This window comes from Lagenorhynchus albirostris, chromosome 4 (assembly GCF_949774975.1).
Source record: "Lagenorhynchus albirostris chromosome 4, mLagAlb1.1, whole genome shotgun sequence".
Lineage (NCBI taxonomy): Eukaryota > Metazoa > Chordata > Mammalia > Artiodactyla > Delphinidae > Lagenorhynchus > Lagenorhynchus albirostris.
The window spans coordinates 144,126,941-144,139,920 of NC_083098.1; the positions used below are offsets into that span (position 1 = coordinate 144,126,941).

Consider the following 12,980-nt stretch of genomic DNA (forward strand, 5'->3'; position numbering starts at 1 on the left):
GGGCTGGAAGTGAGGTGACCTGGGCTTGAGGCTTGGCTCTGCCACAGGGGGGTCTTGGGCAGGCGCTTCCTCTCTGGGTCTCTGCCAGAAGAAGGGGCTGGAGAATAAAAGCCTTCCCACCCCTTCTGCAGTGGCACTGGGAGGTCAGAACTTCTGGTTTGCCATCCCGGTACTCTCTGCGTGTCAGATAGTGTTTTGTAAAACAAGCCTTCCCCCCTTTTTTTAAATGTCAGAGACAGTAAACAAAGGGAACTAACTTGTCCCCATGTCACGGATAAACAAGGGAGGCCCAAAGAGGTGAACTGTGTGTTCTCAGCAGTTGCGGAGGCAGAGGAGGGTGGGGGGAGGAGGGGGAGGGGGGAGGGCGGGAGGAGGGCTTCCCTGGATGTGGGGATATGTTGCTCCGGCTCTAGCAGCTGTTAGCGGAGCAGCTGAGCCGATAGCGCGGGAGCGCGTCCACCCTGGGCCTGCTTCTTCTAGGTTCCTCTCTTCTCCTCTGGACACCCCTCTTAGGTTTTGTCCCCTGTGGGATTGGCTGTTGTTGTCTGGTTCTAGTCTTGATCATTCCGAAAGGGAAAGAATAAAACCGTGCTTCCTGACGCAGCGTATGCTCAGTTTGCCTGAGCATCAGGTCCCGGGGGGGCTTGCACTTGCTCAGGTGTGCCATACGATGCGTGTTCCTGATTAATCTTCTTTATTAGTAGAAGATTTAAAGTACATTCAAAAATGGAATGAGATGGAATAACGGACCCCCATGTACCTGTCAAATCTCCAGTCTCAGGTTCCTGTTGTCAGGTGTCAGCCGCAGCTTTATAGTTTGCTTAAGTCAAGATCCAAATAAGGTCCACACATTGCAGCTGGTTGAAATGTCTTTTAAGTCTTTTTTTTTTTTTTTAGTGTATAGGCTACCCACCTTTCCACTTCTCCCTTCCCCCTTTATTTACTGAGGAAACGAGGTCATTTGTCCAATAGCAGTTCCCACTATCTGGATTTTGCAGGTTCTATCCCTGTGGTGTTTTTAAAATGTATTCATTCATTCGTGCCTGCCACACAGCACGCGGGATCTTAGTTCCCAGATCAGGAATTGAACCTGCGCCCCCCGCGGTGAAAGCGCAGAGTCTTAACTGCTGGACCGCCAGGGAAGTCCCCTGTGGTGGTGTTTAACGTGGTCCTTCCACGCTGTATGTCCTGTAAATTGACAGATCTGAAGGCTCAGTCAGTTTTTATGTTTGGCCAGATTACTTCATAGGTGATTAGACTCTCTCCCTTTGGTCTTAGTTAGCAGACTCTTTATTTTTATAACAGCTTTATTAATTTACATACCATAAAATTCACCTTTTTACAAGTGTACAGTTCAGTTCCTGTTTACTTATTAACCAGAGAGAGGTTCCCCTCTCACCTGGGCCCTTCGGTCTGCCTCGCGGCTAGTCCTTCCTCATCTCCCTGTCCTGTTACATGATGCTCTCTGGCTGGTGGTCTTCCTTCCTATCTGGGTCTTTTGGGAAGGAGCACAGCTGCTATAGTGGGCCCTTGGGTGTTACTGTGAAATGCTCCCCTGCTTTTACAGGGCGGGGTGGCCACTGTTTTGTGCTTAGTGTGACATGAGTTGCATTTCTGAAGTAAATATGTTCCGTTTATAAAAAGGAATGAAGTACTGACTCATGCTACAACATGGATGCACCTTCAAAACATTATGTTACGTGACAAAGCCAGACGCTGAAGACCACATACTGTGTGGTTCCACTCATATGCAGTTTCAGAAAGGGAAATCTGTAGAGACAGGAAGTAGATTAGCGGTTGCCAAGGGAATGGGCGAGGTGGGGGGCAGGGCTGTGATAGCTGGAGGATGGGGTGATGAAAATGTTCTAAAATTGACGGTGGCGAGGGTTGCACATATCTACGAATATACTCAAAGCCCCTGAATTGTGCACTCTAAATGGGTGAATTGTGTGGTATGTGAACTGTATCTCAGCAAAGCCGTTAAAACAACTCAGCTCACGTGTGAGCGGGACTGGCTATATAATTATCAGGGATCTGGCAAGAGGGAAGAGCCTTTCTCTGATTAACGCAGAATGAAAATACGGGGCTACATCTTGAAATCCTTAATTAGTATTAGTATCTTTCCGTAAGATTACGGAAAAACCCGAAGGGACTCTTTGGCCATCCCAGTATTTCACTGGTCCTTCCCTCTATCCCCACCCTCGCCCGCGTACCCACAGAGACACGCGAAGAGAGAAGGACTGAATCCAGATCTGTCATTTTGCTCCTTGCATTTTAGGTGAAAATTATTGGTTAAAACCAGGTCAAAGGTTATTAAATAGTAGGACATTCTCTGACGGTGGGACAGTAATGGGAGTTAGCCTGCTGGTAGGCACCACGAGGTTATTTAGTTCCAGGTCCCATGGGAACTGTGCTTTATGCCCGTTTCTCTTAAACACTGTGCTTAAGGTTAAGATCCTGGTGCGCTTTACAAAACAGTTAAGTGTCTATGTTTAGCTGAAAGTGTCACTTACTTAGACGTAGAGAGAGGGACTTTTCTCTACCTTTAGCCCTTCTGCGCAATTTATTTGAAACCCACAGAAAATGTTTCTGCTTTACCCCTTGTACTTTGTAATTCAGTTAAAGTGGCATAGTGCCTGGCCCAGGTAGTTTAGCACAGGTGCTACAGAGAGTCCCTTGGTTATGAAATCAGACAGATCTGGGTTTGAGTCCATATGAGCTGTTTGGCTTTTAGCAGGTCACTTGTATGAGTGTCTGTTGTTCAGGTGACTTACAGTGTTGTGTGGATTAAACAGCTGCTGTGCTGGAGGTGCCTGGCAAGGGCCCTGCTTGGCTAGAGTGGGCGTGCGATAAATGGGGCCTATTGTTATGTCACGGCTGTTATAAAGCAATCAGAGTGGAATGTCATGTTTTTAAAAACAAAGGTGTTAACTAAGAGCTGAGCACCCAGTTGAGTGAGCTCAGTTGCCTTGGGAACTCCCAGGAAGGCGTGCGAGGAGCTGATGTCTCTTAGGCCTTAGAAGGATGCATCATTTGCTGGTGGAGAGAGAGGGGCAGGGCAGCGGGGGCAGCTGCGTGTGAAGGCCCCAGAGGATGTTGGCATTCTAGAGTGGGGCGTGCGGGGGCTGGAGCCAGACTGTGGAAGGAACAGAGCCCCGTAGCCCTGCCTTGCCATTGGTACCTGCTGGCTGGTGGGAAGTGGTCGTAGACGTTAGCCCGGCGACGCGTGCTCGGATTTCCACGCTGAAGGGTGGGTCTGGATGAAGTGGCAGACGGACCAGAGAGGTGGCAGGTGACAGGAGGCTGTCAGGACCTGTGTTCAGGGTGTGTTGCAGATCACCCACTGATGTCTTCCTGTGATTCCCAGGTACTGACCGCCTTGCAGAAGGACAGCCGGGAAATGGAGAAAGGAAGCCCATCTCTCAGACACTGAGGCGGCAGGTGGACTTGCGCTCGGCACTGAAGCAGTTCTCCAAGTGGCACCTGTGTTGTTACAGGCGGACACACTGGCAGCTCTGAAGAACTGGGGCTGTTTTCACGTTTGATTCCTAATGCTGGAGTTGGCCTTAAACAAAAACAAAACAAACAAAAAAAGTTTTAAAAGAATTAAACCAAGGCTAAGCCTTAAGAAGCTCGGTGGAATGATGGCCATGGCCAACCACTGCATATTCTGCATGGTTTAAAAATAGGGCAGTGGCTAATCCCCTCCCCTCTTTGCAGCAAAAGTTAATTAAATTGTAATGCTTTTATGTCAACTACTGGAAAGTACATTACAATTTTTCATAGCCAGGGTGCATGAGAAACGTTATTTGGGAGACCTCAGAGATGTTATTGGCTCATATTTTCGTCAGAAAGGGATTACTGATTTAGTTACCGAGATAATCTTTCGAGGGCCGCAGGTCATGTTTCTAAAGCCCAACTACCAAAGATAACATTACAGGAAAGTGGGTTCTCACAGGACAGCCGCTGACGAGTGCGCATGGGCTCCCCGGGACACGATCTGACCTTCAGGTTGACCTTCTACCACGTTGCCTTGACAGAATTCCAGCAGGAGGGCTGACAGTGCATGCTTAGGTTGCAGTGGGAGCCCTGCTGTCCCAGAGGCTGCGCCCACGTTTGTCCAGCGGTGGCGACGAGTCCAAGCAGGAGGAGGTGCGCACGGAGATGCTGCAACAGTTGAGACAGGCTTCACGCTAGTGGGAAACGAACGGCGGCGGCCCCTCTGAGCCGGAGGGGAGGCAAGAGGGCGTTCAGACCCACCCCCTCATGCACCCTCCTGGCTCCTGTGGAGGCCGGCGCAGCACGGCGGGGTCGGGGGCTGCGCCCTTGTTCTGCCAGCGCACTCCCCTTGTCCCCTAAACGGCAGGCGCAGTCCTGCGTGCGGTGATCCCGCCTCACGCATTTGACTTACAGACGGACGGTTGTAAGGACTGAGGATCCAGCAGCCCGCACGTCTTGTCAGGATTCTCAGTATCCGTGCTGGCAGCCTTTCCCCCGCATAGCTGGTTTTCCCCCAAGTTCGTTAGCAACTTTTTTGTTCTAGCTTTTCCTTGACTAATTTGGAGAACTTTGTATTGAGAACTTTGGTTATCCAAATTCAAAGACATGAAGAGTTTTGGCACAGAAGGGTCCAAAGGACAGGCCAGTCTCCATGGAAACCGGTTCCATGCTAACGCGTTGGCATGTTGGTCTCTGGCGCGCTCAGTAGGCCAGGTTCAAGGGCACCTGCTGCCCTGCAGCCCTTGTCAGCCCCCTGTCCCACCCCCAGGGAGTGCCCCCAGCTGACCTGGTTCCTGATGTCGGGAGCGCCCTCGGCTCTGAGAGCATAGCGTGCGGCAGGGAGACACGGGTTGGGGTAGAGCCTAACTACAGCATTATTTTTATAGGTTTTCTGTATCTGCCATATCCGCCGATGACACTTCAGGTACAAAGCAAGGTGCCGAGCCAGTGGCCATCCTCATGCCCTCCGTCCCAGCTCTGTTCCGTGTGTCATTTTTTCCCTTGTGTTCCTGGCTGAACTCTCCAGGGAGGTTGCAGAGCATCTTGCATACACCGTCTGCCTCAGCCTTTAAACGCTGACTTGCCTGACCTCTTGGAGGAGGTGTTGTGTCTCCACCCAGCTCTCGGCAGCCTTCCAGACACAGCCGTTCCCTGACGTCACGCGGCTGAGCGTAACCCAGGCTGAGCCCGGCCTGGGAAGTGGGCCGCGAGCCCTGTCACACCGTTCCTCACGGATGTACTTGGTTTTGTTCCATGACATGGGCTTTCTGTTCTTGAAAGATGTATATATTTTCTTACTGTACATAAAGATGTTCCTTAAGTGGTGACAGAAAGCGATGCAGCAGGGGGCGTGGGCAAGTTATCGAGAATGCGTTTGTGCAACTTCACGTGTAGTCAGACCCCAGCCCTCAACATTATCGTCAGACAGTTTGACATAAATCTCTTTGGATAGCACCATATATGCATTACATTTTTAAACAGGATTCCAGGCCAATCTGGAATACTTCCACATCTTTAGTTCAAAGGAGGTTTTCCTGACCTGTCCAGGGACCACACAAGCTCTTGCTGGTTTGATGCGTCCACTTCAGAGGCCGGGAAGTTCTAAGTCCAAGTCTAGGGTCACTTCGCACCTTTCCGCAGAGGGCTGCCGGACAGCACAGGGCTGTGCTTCTCTGCTTGACCTTCTCGTTTAGAAAAACTGGAAGCAGAAATTGAAGTGCAGCCCCTGGAAGCCTGCCCTCTCCGCTTCCCGTGCCATTGATTTTCAGGATGTGAGACTTCAGGTTTGGGACCTCTGTGCAGCTGGTACTTCAGAGTCGGATGCTGTGTCCCCACCAGTCATTGAAATCCCATCTGGAGAAACGTTCACTTTAAAGGGTACTTTTTAACAGCTCAGTTTTTGACTATTTTAAATAGTTTGCTGATAGAAAACCCCTGATGACACTTGCTCTACATATCATGTTTTAATTGCTTGTACAGTTAACCTTTAATTTTATTTAGTAAAGTGTATCAAACTAGGACTTTTTCAATTGTAAATATGTGGTTTTATTAAATAAAAGTCATGTAAAATTGTTACTTACGTTCACGGCAGTTTGGTTTAAAGTTGGAGTTCTCACCCTGAAGCATGGTAAAATCTTGAGTATCTTGCTGTTTGAATATTTTAAAATCCACTTACTAGTCTCAGTTAAATAAGGAAGATGGTACAGTTATAGTAATTTAGTCAAGGGCTGGAAAGTTAGCGCTGCACCCCTTCTAGGCGGAGGGGAGCCCCAGCCTTGCTGCCCCTCGAGCCTGAGCGCCCGTGGCTTTAGCCCCTCGTCTCCACATGTCTGCCACACTCACCTGCTCACATCCCTGAGCCTGCCGCCCGTGCGAGCAGGTCATCGGGCTTTCTGGGCCAGCCGCCGGGCTCTTGACAGTACCTCGACCCTGCTGGGAGCCTCGTAAGGTCAGCGGGCGGCCGTGGCCCCTTCCCGTCTGGGGTGGAGACCAGCAGCACCGCCCGTGGCAGCGGTGGGCTCGGAGCAGGCCGCCAGGTCCCGCTGAGCTGGGCAGAGCGATGCCCACGTTTCGGTGCGCCCTTCCTTCCAGTGCTCGGAGGCGCGCGGCTCGTGGGGTGTTTGGGCCCTCACACGGTGCTCAGAAACGGTGCCCTCTCTCCGCGAGTGACCTGCCTCACCGCTCTGGGCCACTGCCCTGTGGTGTCCGTCCTCCGCAGGCTGAGGGTGCTCGAGGATTGACTGCCGGGGGCTCGCTCACTGCTCCACCCGTGCCGGGCTCTGGGCTGAGTGCTCCGTGGCTGACCTGATTCCTGTCCACGGCGGCTCTGTCACTGCCCCATTTCTGAGGTGTGGCTCAGAAGTGATCTGCTTGGGCCCCTGCAGCCAGTTGGTGGCAGAGCTGGGGTTCAGACTCTGGCCTTGTGGCTCCCCAGCCCTTGCTCAGAAACACCCCTCCCCAGAGAACACGTTGCTCTGGGGCCTTCGGAAGCTTTCCTCTGGGACCTCTGACCTCAGCTCGGAGGAGGTAGAGCCGTGCCCGACGGCCGGCCCCTGGGGGAGGACCCCCTTGCAACGCGTGAGCCGTGGGTGGGAGCGGAAGTTGGGGACCGTTTTCCCGAGAGAAACTGGGGGCTGACAGTTCAAAAACCACGCCCCCGCAGTGTGCAGCCTGCCGAGAAGGCAGGAGAGGGAACGAGGTGCTGCCAGTGGGGTGGGGAGGTGCCGGCCACCCAGTGGAGCCTTGGGGTGAGCTGTTGGTCACCAGGTGGACCAGAGGAAGGGCGCGGCCAGCGGAGGGAACTTAGAGCTAAGGAAGTCCTCAGATGGGAAGCGGCGGAGGTACGCTCCTGGAGTCCTTTTCACTCATAGCATTTGCATGTTTCATCACTCTGACTTAAGACTTACCTGAAAGTTTAAAACATAAACAGTACCAAATTGGGGTGCATTAACTCTTTTTATAGACAGGCATCCCTGTTGAGTGGCAAAAATCTAAATTACAGCTGCAGATGAACATGTATTTCCACTTATGTAGTACAAAATTTCCAATGTGATGTCACCAAAAAATGATTTTCATTTACCAATAAAAAAGCGTTTCTTTTTCAGATGCCTGGAGCTCTATCCAGATAGTGCCTGCTTCACTCCTGCCAACTGCTGCCCAAAACAAACAAAAAACCCTCTGTAACAGTGGGCACGTCCGACTCAGACCAATGTTTTCAAAAAGGCTAGTTTACCCTGAACGTTCCTGGCCCAGTAGGCTGCTCTCTGGCATGTCCACATCTACGAGTTGAGTGTAAGTCACTGTGATTCTTGTTCCAAAGTTTGTTTATGCCAATGGTAGTAGTTACTGTATTTACATAATTTAATGTTATGTGAACCGATGGTGCAAAAAGAAATTGTTGTTTCTAAGAACACTAAAAGCTTTGAAAAGTCTCAATAAAGGCAGATCTCTTTAAAATGCTATTGAATTGGGTGTGGGTGACACAACTGGAAAATAGTTAACATCTGTTGGGTGTTTGCTGTGTGTCAGGCACTACGTTAAGCCTTTATATAAAATATCTGTTTGCTCCTCACAGTAACTCTGAAATGGGTACTGAGAAAACCAAGGTACAAAGAGGCTGAGCAACTTGCCTGATTTAGGAAGTGGTGTGGCCAGGATTTTGAAAGAAAATAATAATGGAGTCTGTGCTGAGATTATTTTACAAGAAATTTAAGTTTCTGAAATCCATAGACAATTCAAAATGGGTGCAGTCATTCGAGAATCAAAGAATCTACCCTTAAGGGAAGGCCTTGGCTGTCTACCTGAAGATTAGAAGTGGTTGTACATTTGTATTTCGAAATTAGAATAAAGTGTTGAAAACAAAAAAAACCCAGAAGGCTAGTTTCATGTAACACCTCATTCAAATTTTCTCGTGTCTGCATTTTTCAGGCCCTGTACTTTATTTTATTTTATTTATTTTTGGCTGTGTTGGGTCTTCATTGCTGCGCGTGTAGGCTTTCTCTAGTTGCGGAGAGCGGGGGCTATTCTTCGTTGAGGTGCTTGCGGGCTCTAGAGCGCAGGCGCACGGGCTTAGTTGCTCCGCGGCATGTGGGATCTTCCCGGACCAGGACTCGAACCCGTGTCCCCTGCATTGGCAGCAGATTCTTAACCACTGCGCCACCAGGGAAGCCCTGTACTTTTTGACACAGAGATAAAAAAACACTTTAGCCTTTTAGTGTTCATAAAAATAATCTTAGTTTTAGGGATTTCTAGTCCAAACTCAGGCACTACTCTCTATAACTTTCCCCTCATGGAAGGCAGGGTCTCTGCTGGAATGGACAACTCTGTGCATGTCCTTCTTCCGTGGCTGCAAGCCTGCTCCCCTGTCATTTTCCTCAGTGGTTCTACTTCGTGAGAAATCCTCTTTTCTGCCTGTAATTGTTTCTGAATCTGACATAGAACTTGGTGCCTGACATATAATAGGCATTCAAGTAACCCTTATTTTCAGAAAATGAGACTGACATCATGCATTAGTCCAACACATTTATTCAACATTGATTGTGTGCTTGGCACTGTGCTTGGCCATTAAGGAGGATGGTAAGCCAACAGTCCTTGTCTTCCGGGGCCTTTGTCTCGGGGGCACAGAGGATGAAGCAGACATTCACAAAGCGGTGGGTCAAAGGCTGGCATGGGGCTAAACGCAGGCTGCTGTGGGGTGCAGAGGGCTGTAAGACGGGGGAGAGGATGCTTTAGGGTCCTGGCTTCTATAATCAACAGATTATCTAGTCAGTTGGAACATCTCCAGCACAGGTCATGTAATTTGAGAGACCATCGGCAGCTTTGCTGCTTAAAGCAAGGCCAGCCTCATCAGTCTGTTTTGTGTCTTTGTGCTCGCAGAGACCTGCTAGTCACTGGGTTGAAGGCTTATGAGGAAAGGTTTGGATCCACCTGGGTAACTGCCAGTGGTTCAGAGTCAGCTGAAAATACCTGTTCTCTCTAGTGAACCAAGGGGCTGGATACTGATAATGAAAGCTGCTCGCTTGGTGAAGGCACCGAGCCTGTTGCCAGTTTGACTTTCAAGCCTCCTCAGCCACAACAGAACCTAGTGCGCCTGTGTCGCTTTCAGTTTGAGACACCGGGAAAACCAAGTTCTATTTGTCAGTGATTCACTACTTCACTTTGGTCTTGATGAATAGGGTGGAGAGAAGACAGAAATTAGAGGTAGTAGAGGTTGAGGAGAAGGGAAGTAGGAAGGCAAAGCTTTTTACTCCCCTCCTTGTTAACATTTGTGTGCTCTGATAAGTACAGTGTTATAAAAAAGTGTGTAAGTGTGCTGAAGGAATTTTAATCAACCTTTATTGGCTTTAAAGGGAACACACTTCAGAAAACAAAATCATGTCATCAAAAGATGAAAGTTATTGTGATTTTCTCACGACCAACTGAGTCATCTGCCTAGAGAAGGGTTTCCAAAGGTGTTTAGCACCAAAAAAGAGATCACCCTCCTTATGATCTTTCTTATTCTTAAGTTTAGCGATGGGAGAATACTGTTAATCCCAAATCTGCACATCTCAAAATTCAAGCTAAGATTAAGAAGAAATAAAACCAAGCCCCTAGCTCCCCAAAGTGTCAAAGAAACCGGAAAATATTCATCACTGATTCCAGGTTAAGGAGATAGACCTATCAGGTGTTTCTTACATGAACTCAAGGAATGAGAGATGTTTTAATATTTGATACAGAGTGAAATCATGTGCACAGTGAGGGTCCAAGATCTGAAAATATCTCGCTGAAAACAAAAGGCTTACAGACAGTCGGCAGTCACCAGTCTATATATTTTGCACCTGGCAAAATACACAATACAGTCACCACTCTGTCTTCACTGGAAGACAAAATTTCATTTTTTGGTACAGATCAATGCATTTCTTTCGTGGATCCAAGAAAACGTTTCATTAGAATTGAAGACTCGTTGAGCCAGAAACAAACATTCACAGTTAAGCAGACAGACTGAGCCTCCTTTCATTGGAAAAGGAGAGACGAAGGAACGTCAGCTCCTTTCCCTGGTTCTCATTCCTCCTGTTCCTGGGTATTTTTTTATTACCCCAGAAGCTAGTGCTACTTACATGCAAAACAATTTTAGACTAAGGGAATTAGTGAGGTTCGAACCGAGCCGGGAGACTCAGGACCACACAGTTCAATGCATTCAAGGGGCATTTCACACAGCTTAATGCACAGGAATGTTGTTGGCACCCTGCCCCTTTGTCGAACCCTGTCACACATGGAGGAAGGAGTTCTCCTCAGTGTCAGGACACTGAAATTATGGAATTGCTCAGATAGAAAAGGGCTTTTGACAGCTTTTTATGAGGAGTAAGTCATCCCTGTTCGTTCCTCTGTACCTGTTTTACTTAACCCTGTATGAACTGAGTGCTAACTCAATTTTGTGCGCAGCACTAATTGGGAAGCTGAAAAATTAAGAAGACAAAACACAGTTCCATCCCAGGCATCATAGGCTGCCTTAAGAATGGCAAGAAATGGAGCATAAGCGTTAACGAAGGATGAAGTTTGGTGAGATCGAAGACGCTCTGCCGACTCTTTCCCGTCAAGGAGGCAGAAAGGCTTTGGCTTCCCTGATCTTCTGCTTCACGCCTCTGCAGGACAGAATAAGCCCAGCGTGATGGTGCTTCAGGGCTTCCAAGTGCTGGCTGAGTTCTTCAGTCCTGTCCACCTTCTCTTCCATGTCCCGAAGGAGTGCTTCCTTGCCCAGAAGCCCGCACTTCTGATTCAGCTTGATGTTGTCAGTCCGCAGGCTGTCCCGGGCTTGCTTAGTCTTGGTCAGGATGTCCCTCTTTAGGGCCACCTGAGCCTCAGTCTGCATAAGCTCTGACTTTTTACACGCATTTTCTATGTCCACAAAGTGTAACTTTTCCTTCACATGGGTTATGATTTGCACATGGTTGGTCACCTTGCTGCGCAGTTTCAAAAGCTCCTCATTTCTCTCCTCGACTTTCTCATGCAAGGTCTGGTTCTCAGTCTTAAGCTGTTCAAAATCTATCAGGAGCAGGCCCTCTGTCTGGTCCTCCTGGGCCCTCAGCTTGTTTTCAAAGTGCACCAAACTCTGCTTCAGCTGCACGTTCTCTAGCCTCACAGCGCTTATCGCCTTCTCCTTCTTATCCTCCAACGCCTGGATCCGCTCCACCTCTCGCAGAGCGGCCTGGCGACCACCCCTCATCCAGCAGCTGCCCATGGCCTGCATCACCACCTGCTTCTTGAGTGCCTGCAAGCGTCGCCATTCCTCCTCCACCCGGGAGAGCTTCTCTTCGCACTGCCGCTTCAGCTGGTCCAGCTCGCGGTGGTACCAGCGCAGGTCATCTGACTCCTGCTTCTTCAGATCCTCCAGCATGGCCAGATGGCGTAGGTACGCTTGCTGTTTCTCGGGGGCCTCAGGCTCCGCGCCCTTCTCGGGCACCTCGGCTGCATCCAGGCCCTTCTTGCGCAGCGCCTCGAGGATCCTGTGCTGCAGGTAGATGCTGTAACGCTGTTGGCGCTCTCGCTCCGCCGTCAGGGAGCGGAACTGTGCCAGGAGCTCGGCGCGCAGCTGCTGCTCCTGCTGCTTCTGCACCTCCTCAGTCCAGTCGCAGCTCTCAAGCTCGGGTCCCTCGTCCAAATCCCCCAGCTCGTCCTCGGTTTTGCCCAGGCCTCCTTGCACAAGCTGCTTCTCGCTCTCCTCGCTCTCTTCTCCTTCCTCCGCCAGCTGTCCTTCCCGCTCAGCCTCTCGGTCTGGCGCAGCCTCTTCCTTGCCGGCCGTGGCCTGCTGCAGACAGACCTGCGACAGGATTTCCTTCCTCCTCGGCTCCGCCGCCACCTCCGCCTCGTCCTCCTCCTTCCACTCCTCCTCTGGTTCCTCGGGGCCGCCTTCGGGCTCCGGCTTCGCTGGTTCCTCAGGCCCCGCCTCCGCCAGGTCCCGTGGCTCGGCCTCCGCCTCGGCCTCGGCCGGCCACTCCGGCTCTCCGGGCCCCTTCTCGCCAGCAACCTCGGTGGCCGCCGGCTGTTCCTGGGACTCGGCCGGCTCGGCGCCTTCCTCTGAAGCCTCTACTGCCTCCGCCTCCGGCTCCGCGGGTTCGGCCGCGGACTGGGGGCCAGAGCTGGTTTTGATCCCGGACAGCCGTGAGGCCAGGCTCTCCACAGCTCCAGCTTCCTTCTCGGGGTCCCCATTGTGGTCGGAGCGGTCGTCCATCTCCCTCCCGCCGGGCCGGCGCCACGGACCCTGGCTGCAGGCTGTTAAGTTTCCAGGGGCAACCAGGGGCGCGCGCGGTGGGCTCGGCGATTGGCTGGACGTCCTCCTGACGCCCTGCCCCTTTCCCCCGCCTCCTGGCAAGAACAGGCCAATGGGAGGTCGCGAGCGGACGACGGGTAGCGTTGATTGGGGGAGGCCGTAGGCTCGCTCCACGAGGGGCGTGGCGCGTGTGCCGCGCTTCCTTTCCGCCCTTTTCCCCGCGCCCGGCCTGGGG

General features: G+C 51.0%; 2 protein-coding genes across 7 annotated transcripts in view; one reads left to right on the forward strand and one right to left on the reverse strand.

Annotated features, from left to right (window-relative positions):
* Positions 1-3,755, forward strand: part of TBC1D14 (TBC1 domain family member 14) — a 101,527-nt gene extending 97,772 nt beyond the window's left edge. For all 6 annotated transcript variants that reach the window (XM_060148758.1, XM_060148762.1, XM_060148763.1 and 3 more), the window contains one exon: positions 3,368-3,755. In XM_060148758.1, coding sequence (XP_060004741.1) covers positions 3,368-3,433 — 66 coding nt within the window. In that variant the 3' untranslated portion in view covers positions 3,434-3,755. The remainder of the gene's footprint in view (positions 1-3,367) is intronic.
* Positions 3,756-11,071: 7,316 nt separating this feature from the next.
* Positions 11,072-12,764, reverse strand: CCDC96 (coiled-coil domain containing 96). The gene has a single exon (XM_060147450.1). It carries the CDS (start codon positions 12,704-12,706, stop codon positions 11,072-11,074), a length of 1,635 nt encoding a protein of 544 aa, XP_060003433.1. The 5' UTR covers positions 12,707-12,764.
* Between the last annotated feature and the right edge of the window lie 216 nt (positions 12,765-12,980).